Source organism: Ailuropoda melanoleuca, chromosome 3 (assembly GCF_002007445.2).
Source record: "Ailuropoda melanoleuca isolate Jingjing chromosome 3, ASM200744v2, whole genome shotgun sequence".
NCBI classification, from domain to species: Eukaryota; Metazoa; Chordata; class Mammalia; order Carnivora; family Ursidae; genus Ailuropoda; species Ailuropoda melanoleuca.
In genome coordinates, this window is record NC_048220.1 from 119,911,275 (window position 1) to 119,923,347 (window position 12,073).

Here is a 12,073-nt window from a genome sequence, read left to right on the forward strand (position 1 = left end):
TGCCACTTTCAGCCAGTTGCTCCATACTTTCAAAGCAGATCACTTCAACTAAGTTTGTCTTTCAAAGTTATACAGTCCTGATGTAAATACAGTGGAAGTTACCATAAAAGATTATTTTCCAATTCTCAGAAGGAATATGATAAAAGTCTTCACTTAAAAGATGGATAGCTGTGTATCATTTAAGGCAGTGAACAAGAATCACGGAGCTGAGGAAGAACGACTAAAGTCAGAGGACTTTCGGGGAGAAAGGGTGAGTGGTAATTACTGGACTTCCTCAAGGAGGGGCAATGTCCATATTTGCAGCCTGACTTCAAAGAAGTCATCACAGAACTGTGACTCTGGGATGCAGAAAATGGAATGATCATTATTTTGCTTTCCTTTTATCACATGAGCAAGAATAACAACAATGAACATTATTACTTTTATTGATAGACTACCTGATACCGTGCTAAGGTTTTACATGTGCTTAAAAAGCAAAGAGTATGTGCGTGTGTGTGTGTGTGTATTCAAATAGCATAACTGAGCTAATAATAAAGAACTTAAACTGCTCATAGACCATAAGTCATTTTGAACCATTAAGACTCCCAAATCTCACAGCATTGTGTAGCCTTGTAAACTGTGCAGTAATCACCATTCTTAAATCTGGGTTAATTCTCCAGCTTGGGTGGATGGCGGTGGTTCCTCAGACAGAGAAGGCCTCCCCGTCTGTTCGTGTGTGGTTCATGCAGTGGGGGAAGGAGGAGCAAAGCAGTCTCTTGGCCTTTCCCTGAATATCCACAACCATGCCTTTTATCTGCACGCTGGCCAGTGGCTGTTCCTCCAGCTTGAAATATCCCTTGTATCCCTGCCATCAAATCGCTCTTCTTCCAATTCCTTCCTCTGAGGTATAATCCCACCAAACTTTCCCTGACCGACCTCACTGGGCACTGATCCTCTTTTGCTCTGCATTCCTGACCACTTTCATAAAGTTCATATTCTGGTCCAGAAAGAACCTAAATAGAAGTTTATATTTTCTTCTTCCTTGCTTGCCTTTTCAAATTATACTCTAAGCCCCTCAGGCGAGTGGTTTTCCTTTTACATCTACTTTTTAAAAAACTATACAACTCTCTCTCTCCTTCCCCTCCCCTCCTTTCCTTTTCTCCCTCTTCCTTCCTCTTTCTACCATACTTTGAAAGCTGTTGCATTCATTCTACCATATTAAAAAAACAGATAAATATATCGGTTGACGTATTTTAGTCCCAAGGGTTTCTAGAGTTAATCTTCTAAGACATACACATGTCAACTTAGAGCTGCTCTTTGCTGTTTTTAAACTTTTAGTTGAAATGCAGCCTCTGGCTTTGAAGTTGGATCCAAGAATGTATTATGGCTATCATCATGAATACCAAGGTCCCTTTTAAAAGGGATTATGAGTGGTTGATAATTTTCAAAATCCACTTCCGCCTACTCAAATACCCCCAAACGCTTTTAGTGTTGACCTGCTAATTGGATGATTTCCTTCCCATCACCCCAGTGTAGGATTAAATCAAAGCATATTTCATATTCAGAATCTTTATACATGTATCTTTTTCTTTTATACATAAAAAATAGTATGATAAAATGAAGAGCAAAAGCAAGTCTTGAGGAGGAAATATGTAACAAGAGGGCCTTGTGAAACCCACACAGTGGGGAAGAGACTGGAATCTGCCTGAATGTCAGATGGAAGGGATTTCATGGGCAGAATTTATAAAACTGCCATTTTTTGTATCTGCTGATGGCCGCATTTCCTTTCTGTCCAAATACTACCAACCAGAGTTGGTGTCCATGCACAGTTGTCATGTGTGCCTTTATGTACTGGAGACGGAGACCACTCATGCTAATGAGATGTACTGCCATGTGCCAGGGTAAGGGGGTCACCCAGAGGCCCATGGTTACCCCTGTTTCACCCGCTGGGCTTAGCAAAAAGGCATTCAGACTTAGACTAAGGGAATGCCCTTTTGACTAATGAGATTTGATGAGGGTTTCTAGAAGTATTTGACTTTTAAAAAACAAATTAATATAATCACAATGAAAGTGGAATTGTGTTAGTGCTAGACTAAAGTCAGTTGGCTATTCTCTAGGGAAAAGTAATGATTTTCCAATACATGGATGTTGGGAGATAAAATAAACCTAATTATGAGAGATGACTTAGTTCAGTGAGAAGAGGCAAGAGCTTTGAACCCGAAGAGGCCTGGATGACATATGACCATATGTAAAAACTGCTCTGTGACTCAGGGTCCAGACCAATAAAATGGAGATGGGATGATAGTTCTACATGATCTGTCTGAATTACTTGTTCCATCAATTGATGGAATTCATTGAAGAATATCTGGAAGTAGAAAGAGACTGAATTAAAAAAAAAAAAAACAAACCCCAGGCGCATGCTAGAGCCATATGATAACGTGTGAAGAAGATAAAGAATTTGTGTGCATAAAATACTATGTACACATACGCGTGAACACACTCATCAGTTAAGTAAATATTTTGTTGACAGCTTCCCTGGTTCTATTCTTAGTCTGTGAAGCGTTGAGGGAAAAGGGAAATTTTCTACTCCCTGGTCTCCCTCCACAGACTAGTGAGGGAGAAAGAAACACAAACTCATCATCTCAGTCCAAACCCTAGACTGGACGTGTGTGCAGAGGCCGTCTCTCTCAACTGCCAGACAGAATCAGACTCAAGTTTACTGACTTTCTGGCCAGGGGCAGGGACAGGCCAAAGAGGAGAACTACTAGGAATGAGGATCACCACACTGCTGAAGGATTCGTCACTGTTTTCCTCCAGTTTGTGTCATTCGGATCTATGTGGTAGGAAGCAAACGCGTGATAAACTGGAACACAGCGAGGGCTCGTTTTGGTGACGTGCAATCCCAGGGGGCTGATTTTACTTGTGAGCAAGTGACTGCTACCCTCATTAGTTTTATCCTTTTTTGTCCTTTTTCACGATAATTATTTTTCCTACCTTTAGGTGCGGTTTCTAAGAACTGATCTCGAAGACTGTCAAGCTGTTGGATGGTCAGGGTGCCATTTTCTTCCTTTTCCACAGGTGGGGGGCGCACTGGAGGAGGGGGGTCTGGAAAGACTTTCAAATCGCCATTAATGAAGAAATCTTCTTGGTCTAAATAAAGTGCATTCTGAATTTTTGTAGATGTTTCAATGTGATAGCGAGCCGCCTCTGTTAACTTTTCCACACTGAAAACGGAAAACGAAATAGGGTTACCCCCACTAACTACTACCGGGTTAACAGTGCTTACTTGCTAGACATACATAAAGAGTCTACATAGTGCAAAGCTGAGGTAGACAACTCAATGTGCATGTCTACAAATTCCAATTCCCTTCAAACCCACTTTGTGAAAAGGCAGAGTATCATTAACTAAGCGTAGATTGGAAATAACATATACGTTCATTACAGAGCTCACAGTCACATATTTATATGAAGCTGAACAAAAAGGGACTTCTCAAATATGGTTTCATTAGTATTAACATATTTTACTGTGTAAGTAAGATTGTGTTAAGATATATATTTCATTCTAAGTATGCACCAGAATAAAGTTATATGGCAGAAAAATCTGTAAAATGCAACTGTTAGAATGACACATTTATTTGGAATCAGGAAAAATTATTAAGTTCATCAGATATGATTATGGATTTCTAGAAAAGTGGCTTTTCTCTAACTTTATATCAAGGACTTTGATGTTATTTAAGACACAATTGTCAGAATGGACTCAATAATATAAACCCAACGAAATTGCTTTCTATTTTTACAAATAATAATTCCTAGTTAAATCATGTGGTATAAGCAGTAATAGGTGCAGTGGAAAGAATACTGGAAGCTGAGCTCTCATTCCAGAACGCTCCATAGCCATGGGTCCTTGGGAACTTACCCAAGCTCCCTGAATTTCCTTATCTTTGCATGGAGCCAGTAACACAAAACTCCATACCTTATGGTTATTAATGTGAAATCACACAGGGCGCAGATTTAACCTATACTGGGGAGTATAGTTATGGCCATAATTAAAGGCCATTTCAAAAGCCAGAGAAGTTTTACGCATGAATAAAAACAATATTACTGTATTACAGGAAGGGCGGTGTTTATAGTTTGCAATAAAGATTGGACACGACAGAAAAATCCATTTTGAATCTGCTCTTATGTAACCCAGGAACACCAAAATATATATACTGAAAATTTTAAAAATTAGTATTAGGTGCTTTCTTTGAAAAGACAACCTTAGAATTTAACTCCAGCATCTGTACTGGTGAGCGCCTGCAAAGCGCCATAACCGGGATCTTAAGATGGGTGTGCACCACCTAGTGGAGGTTACCAGGCATACCCTTCCCACGGATGGAAGAGATGAAAAAATGCCAAGGGAATGAAAAGCAAGATTTGAAGTTCCAAGGGATCTGATAGCTCTCTCTCTATTTTCCTTTTTATCACCAGAGACTTTTCACAATAACCAAAACAGAAGGCATAGCTGAACAGTCCTAGTTTTAACTTCTTGTGGCCACATTCAGGGGTCAGGTATAGGCACATGATATAAATCTGAGAAATTGGAGTACATCTGATAAAAATAAGAAGCATTTTCTCTTGAGGGCCACATGGATGGGAGCTGTGAATTCTACAAATTAAGAAGATATGTTTTCATTTGTAAGTGGCAAGCAGAGAACAGAACTGAACATCACTGCTCTATGATGCCAACGAGTAACAGACGTGGCTATCCAGTAGTAAAAAAAATATTTCAAGCCTTACTGCAGTAAGGTTACCAGGCTAAGGGGTGTGTGTGTGTGTGTGTGTGTGTGTGTGTGTGTTATTATATAGCACAACAGATATAAAAAACCAGGCTGAAGATTTTACAACAGGCTGAAGATTTTACAATCCTTGTCATTATGCGACAAGGATTATAGAAAACTAACCATAACAAGTATCTTTCAGATGGCAGTTGTTTCTGAGAATACTTGCCATTCGTATTCTATGTAGGTAGCAACTTCTAAATTTTCAGGAAGTGTTTATTCCAAACTGCAGTGTTCACAGAATCTAGATCTAGTAGAAATCTCTGAAATAGCCTGGTTGCAGTGTTTCCTTGTATAGATGAAGTCCATGGGGCCCCAAGCCATTAGGCAAGGTGCTAATTTGTGGACAGTGAGGAAATACCCATCTCTTGGAACATGTCTCCTGACTCTCACTTGAGGGTTATTTCTGCTTTGCTTTTTAGGGGAGAATTAAGAGAATGAGACTCTCTGCCGCTCACTAGAGATGAGAAGTCTGAAAAACCTTTGGAACCCAAGAGCAAAGTAGAACTGGGTATCACCCTTAAAGGGAATCAACCTCACTGGTAAAACACTGCAGTGACTGACTTCTTAGTCTCCCACTAATCAGCGCTGACCCTAAAAATAAGTCTGGTATTAGAAAGCTATGAAACATCATCTTACTTCTGAAAAATATTTTAAAATTACCTATAATCATACCTTGTAAACTAAGGTCCTCATGGAGCAGGGTAAAAACCAAACTCAGAAATGATGTGTAAAACTGAACATTGCCATAGGACAGTTTGATACATGACTTACTGTTTGAGAAGAACCAAATACAAATGCATATGTGATTCCCTAAAAGGTCAAAATTGCTATTTGTAAATGTAATTTATATTTGTAAATGCCTAAAAATCTGCCAGTTTTGGCCTTCAGAAATTAAAAAATGCATTTTGGAAAAGCCTTGTGGTACATTACCTGGCCATTTCATTCAAGTACCTCTTACCAAGCCACTTTTCCAAGAGTTTATATACATCGACCACCTTCGTTAATAAGTCCTCAAGGAAAGCCAATGCTTTTGTCTTTATCAGTTCAAGCCGGAACTGCGTGGCTATCTCTATTTAAAAAGAAAATGAAGGATTATACATACATGCATTTTCTAATCAACTGAATTCAATTTTAAACCAATCATGTTTCAGTTCGTGAAGATGCAGGTGCACACATAATATACGAGTATAGGTAATACCTGACCTATGGCACTGAGCAAAAACGTGTAGTGCATGGTAGGGTCATTTGACAATTTATTTAAACCGAAGCTATTATAAACTGAGCTTTACATGTATTGCACTTTACAGCAATATATTCTTTGATAAATTGGAGTGGGAAAACACAAATAGATAATTTCTGAATTTCAAAAAGGGGAAGGTACAAAGTCTCTTGATGATCTCTGTACTTTAGAACCTCGGGATGGCAACGTCATTGTATTTTCTTAGCGCTGGTAAAACTAGGGTAAATCACTGTATCCCAGGGCCTACTGCTGCCCATGGCACACGCTAAGGTCTGTGGATTTTACTTCTGAAATTGTTTTCCCATGTTTCTTCTCTGCTTCCTCCACTGCCACTGGCCTAATTTGCTCATTTTCCTGATTTTTTTCCAAGTCCATTTTGAGTTGCATTATAAGACAAGTAAAGAGCCAGGAGAATATATCTGATAAAATCATTATAGGAAAGGATCTTCTATGGCCTCTGTTCCCAAAAACTCACTTTCAGGGCCTGTTAGCCTTAGTTAGGATTTATTTTCCTAATGGGAGGCCTAAATTATTCTTAACATATAAAACCACCTACATACATGGCGTTAAGCCTTCTTTCAACTTGTAAAACCACACAGACTCTAACATATTCTTTTTTAATCTATTCTCTGAGATTGTTAATTATTGCTGGCGTTCTCTTAACCCCTTCCCAAATTTTCTTTGTCTCTTTTTTGAGATCCCAGCAGACAATTATAGAACAGTTGAATCTAGCCCTCATGTGGTCATAAGAAAACAACCAACTAAATGCTGTACTTTTCAATCGCTTTGCTTTGTGTTCTCACAGGCAAGATGCAACTTGAGCGGGTCACGGGCTGTTGGCCTATGGGTCTGTTTTCCACTGAAAAGAATCATCTTGGTTCTTTCCAAATGCTACTACCTTCAAATTGCAGGGCAGCGAGGTGCTCTTCCTTGATTTTGAGCATCAGTTCTTTTCTCTTTTCCATCTGGGCAATCTCGTCTGCTGTCACTGTCACAGGGGCAGCTTCTGCCATTGGTGGTGATTTGCCTGAAAAAACAGTGGGACTTGGGGAGGAGCGAGCAGGCGTGCAGGGGGACACACAGCTCCTGGGACAAGATGAGGACCAAGCGAAATGTGCGGGTCTGTAGCAAACCTCTTGGGATTTGGAAAGGACCAACCCTGGTTCTGACTGTAAGTGGGAAATACTGATCTTTCCTTGAGAATTCTCCATGTGTTATCTAGGCTAGACATGTATAAAATGCCCCTTTTGTGTAGCATGATGGGAAAATGAGGTGTGCAGGGAGGGCAGCCATGGTTATAGACTCCAAGGAAGGTGCGATGCAGTGTTTGGGGATGGAAATGAGCAAACTGCAACATACCAGGATGCCATTAGCCGGCGCAGAAGCACTGCTCTGTCAGAGGTGCTGGTGTTAGCCGAGGCTATCCCAGACCCTCATGAAGAAAAGACCAGGGGACGACATCCAGAAGATATGGCTGACATGTGGCTCATGGTCAAGAATCTGTAATCTACTTAACAATCTTTTCAGTAGTACTTAACTGCAAGTACTTCAATGGTTACATAAGAGAATTCGAAAACAAGAATTTGTCAGCATTTTTCTGACAATCTACCCTTGAGAAATGGCAGTGTGATTCCAGCTGCAGGCCCCATTCACATAATTCCACTTAGGGCAATAAATCTGTCTTGAAGGTCTGACCACAAAGGGTTCAAGTCATGTGAAGGACATAATTGTAAATAAAGAAACTGTAATAAAATGTAATTGCAATAGTAGACGGATATAGAAATGACAGGTGAGAGGGAGCTTAATCTCGTTGGATTTCTGTTTTATCATCAGTAAAATTAAGTGACTGGACTCAACCATTTATTCATTAAAGTAGATTGAAGCATGTCCTTCAAATGCTGCTTATCTCTTTCATTTTTACCATCTGAGATGGACTAAGTGGTGTGTTTTTTCTTGTGGTGCTATTCTTTTCTTTGCTTCGAGTGCCACCTTTCACCCCCCACCTGCCCACATCCTCAGCTCCTCCTCTTACTCCTCTTCAGGGCTGCTTGAATGTACTCCAGCTGGGAAGTGCTTCCCTACTCCTCAGAAGGACTGAGGTGACCTCGCTCTCAAGGTCGCCTGCACCTCCCCCGCTAAAGAATAATGACGGGTCAAGTGTCTGTTTCTGCTGCTAGACTAGAGTTCCCATCAGGGCAGGGACTGTGTTTTTGTTCTTCTTCTTGAAGTTCACCATTGAGTCCTTAGTTCCCATCATGCCGTGCTTCTAGCAGGTGCCTAACAAACGTCTCGTGAGGAACTGACTAGTGAGGTGACTTCTGCTCCTGGCCTTCTGCCTCTTCCTCTCTCGCCTCAACTGACCTTACATGTGTACAAGTGGAGACATTCAGAGGGGGGATAATGTGTGTGCCAGAGTTTATCCCCAAGGCGGACAGGAGGTCTCTCCCAGGCTGAGTTTTCTCTCGCTCTTGTTTTCCCCTCATGTCTCTGAGGCAGAGATGAGGCAAGAGGCTTCCTGGAGAGAGGAACATGCTTGAATGAAACCAGAAACCCGAATTCAGCCTGAAACTTACATACATGTAATTTTCATCCAACCTCCTGTCAGTTACCGCAGCCCCTTTGTGCACACTTTCCAGATTACATAGTGCCACCTGCAGTTCTTCTAGCATGTTCCAAACTGTCGTGGAGGGTTATTTTACCTTAGATCCGCGCGGCTATTTGGATAAACAAGTTAGGTGAGACTGGTACCCAGTATGATTAGCCATCTAACACCACCAGAGCCTGGGTCTCCGCACAAAACCAAACCAATAGTAGCTTTAACGTGCCTGCTTAGACGTTTGTGTTCTACCAAGGGGAGTTTAAGCATCCACAGTTTTGGATGCCAGAACCATGAATACCTTTTGCTTTTTTGTCTGCTTTGTTCTTCTTGGGTGGTTCCTTTTTGACTTTTTTATTTGTACCCATCTGAGGAGATTTTTCTTTCGTGTCTGCTGGCAGGTTTTCCTTTTCTTCTTCCATAAGCCTCTGATGAATTTCAGCAGCCACCTGGTTGGATACGAGCAAGATTTCAATGAGTGCGACATTTATGAAATATAATAGCCATGTGGATTTAGTCATCACCCAGCTCAACTGAAGCCTCATTCTCCTGTAAACAACCATGCCATGTACTCAGTCTTGACAGAAAACACACTTCAGCGTTTTACTAACGTGGAAACCTGGCCCGGGGCCCCAGAAGTGGCTTCCCTGCAGTGTCTGTGTGTAGGTTGCTCACTTTCTCCAGCCCTGCCTGCAGGGCAACCTTACATTTCCGCATTGTGCCCCCACACTGCAGCAGTGCCATGATGACGCTTTTTAAAAGCTTTCTTTTAAATCTCAGACTCTATGGGTTTAACACCCACTATTCTTCTATACCAATGTTACTCACCTTTTATTATTATTATTATTATTATTGACACCCCCACAGAGTTTTAAAGACAGTTTTTCCTCATAGACCCCCTCCATGAAATGTTAATACTGCAAAAGTGTATCTGTCTATGTATTTTACGTATAATTGTGCTTTATACATAAAACGGGTACGGATTTCTCATGCTCCCCCACCAAGGTTTGGGGATGCATGCCTTGTATTGTTTGGGCTCATGGACACTTGCTTCCTGGGCTTCCATTCTCCTCTAACACTAGACGTCGTCCCAGAAGTTGCAGTGCTCACAAGGATGACCTGTCCCCTGGACTAACCTTATCCTTGTTGTCAGCTTCCTCTACTCAGGGGACTTGCAGCTTCCCGCCATCTCGGCTTCCCCCTCCTTTCACTCACACGAGATTAGTTGCAGGGGCCACCCGATTGTAGCAGAGGAAAGGGGAGGGTGGGTCGTGGTTGGGACCCCTCCATCTCTCCTCCGGGGCTCTTTGCTTCAGGCAGCAGGGAAACCTCATCTTGAGGCTCATGCTGGGGCCATGCCTGCAGTTTCAAAGGCCTGATCTTTCGAAATAAGGCCAACTGCCCCTGAAGAGGTGAAGAGCACTTAGGGGTGTAGCCCCAAGAAATGAGAGCTGAGAAAAGACCCCCAAAAGGGAGAAAGAAAACTTGCAGACAACAAGGAGGGAGGAGCAACATATGGTGGAAAACCTTAAAATGTCAATAAAGCAACTGGTAAAGAAATGGGAGTCATGAGAATTCATTTATTGAAGTGCTTACTGTGTCCAAGACTGATGTTATTTTTGGGGAGGACTGGGTGAGGGGCTCAGAGGAGGAAGAGGAAGCTGAATGGAGGTGAACAGAAAGATGAATAAGGCACAAGCTCTCCCCTCAAAGACGCTTAGTCTTGGCGAAATACACCAGCCTATTCCCGCTCTCCCCCAATTCCTGCACCCTTCCTACCCCAGGGCTCAGCATGTAACTGTCCCCAACTGTTCTATGAATGCAAGATGTTGTTCTACCCGCCAAATGGCTTCAAGCAGCCTTTAGCACCTGCTATGCTCATAGGGGATGCCCAGGAAATGATTACTAATAGATGGAGTTTCTTTTAAAATAATCATATTTCACGGAACATACCCACAGCTTCTTTAAGATCAGTGGAACTTTGGAGAAATACAGAAAGGTTTCAGAGAACAAGCCAGCTTTGTGTGAGCCTATGGAGGTGGTTTTAATACGATGCCCTTAAGCCATAAAAATGGATTTCATGATGTCTACTGTACTTTAAGATTCTTGGTAAAGCTGAAAGCAGACTTGTTAACATCCCCCCTCTAAATTGCAAGCAATTCATTTTTGAATCTGTTTTTGCAAAGCACAGTAAGTTAGCAATTTCTTTTAAAATTGGATTTTTCTCCTTTATAAACGACTTTGTGGCAGTGGTGGTGGTGGTGGTGATGATAATTATCATCATCTGCATATTTTTGGTCCACTTCCCTCAAAGACCTCTGGGTCGCTTTCAAAAATTAACATAATTCACAATACATTCAGCAATCTACCTGTAAGGCTAAAGAAACTCTAGAAATAATGTCTTGACATTGTGGGCGTTAACTCTGACTTGTTTCTTTGAAATCATTGCATACCTGCTAATTAGAAGAAAGTTTTTCTAAAAATTAACATCGCACACGAAACGGGTGTCTCTTGGTGAGACTGCTGTGTAGAAAAAAGCCCGTGTTAAAGCGCTCTCCTTTCTGTTGCACTAATCCCTGCTGGCACTGTTTTCCCTACAACAGTTTGCCCAAGCATGTCTGTCTCACTGGAAACTTAAAATTCCCTTAAGGTCATGTGACATGAGGGTCATAAACGTCTATTTGAGACATAAAAGCAGGATTCAAATACAATTATTAGGAATACTAATTAGATTAGTACTTACTAACTTTTCTCCTTTGTTTTCTATGTAGTTTTTATTTAATTTTTTTAAAAGATTGTATTTATTTATTTGAAAGAGAGAGAGAAAGAGAGAGAGAACAAGCTGGGGGAAGAGGGAGAAGCAGGCTTCCCGCTGAGCAGGGAGCCTGATGTGGGGCTCAATCCCAGAACGCTGGGATCATGACCTGAGCCAAAGGCAGGTGCTTAACCAACTGAGCCACCCAGGGAAACCTCTATGTGGTTTTTAAAGTCCACAAGGACAATAGTACAATTGTGAATACATTTTTTAACATCATGATCCATTATATTTACAATTCCATTATCATTACATTATATATTTAATATTAGATATAAATAATATTATCTATTATATTTATAATTTCTTTGGTGTACATTATTTCACTGGATCTTTCAACCATTCATGAGAGGAAAGGTATGTGGAAAGTCTCCCATGTTACAGAGAAGGAATTGAAGACTGGAAGAGGTTAAGTCATTTCCATAAAATCACACAACTTAACCAAGAGGGGTAGCCAATGCTCTTTGTGCTATATGCTGCTCTTTCTAGCAATGTAATATTCTACAATGTCACCTCCCCAGGCAATTCTAATGGGGTTTGTGAATCACTTTATGTAGCTCAATAAGAATAACAATTCCTTTTCCCCCCTCAAACTCCTAGCTCTGGTTTCCCACTCTCTG

General features: G+C 41.1%; 1 protein-coding gene across 1 annotated transcript in view; it reads right to left on the reverse strand.

Annotated features, from left to right (window-relative positions):
- The window catches only part of SPEF2 (sperm flagellar 2), a 166,326-nt gene that overhangs the window by 35,899 nt on the left and 118,354 nt on the right, over positions 1–12,073 (reverse strand). Inside the window, exons 26-29 of the mRNA XM_034657019.1 lie at positions 8,940–9,087; positions 6,941–7,069; positions 5,733–5,871; positions 2,974–3,203 (exon numbers count right to left, since the gene is read on the reverse strand). Coding sequence (XP_034512910.1) covers positions 2,974–3,203; positions 5,733–5,871; positions 6,941–7,069; positions 8,940–9,087 — 646 coding nt within the window. The remainder of the gene's footprint in view (positions 1–2,973; positions 3,204–5,732; positions 5,872–6,940; positions 7,070–8,939; positions 9,088–12,073) is intronic.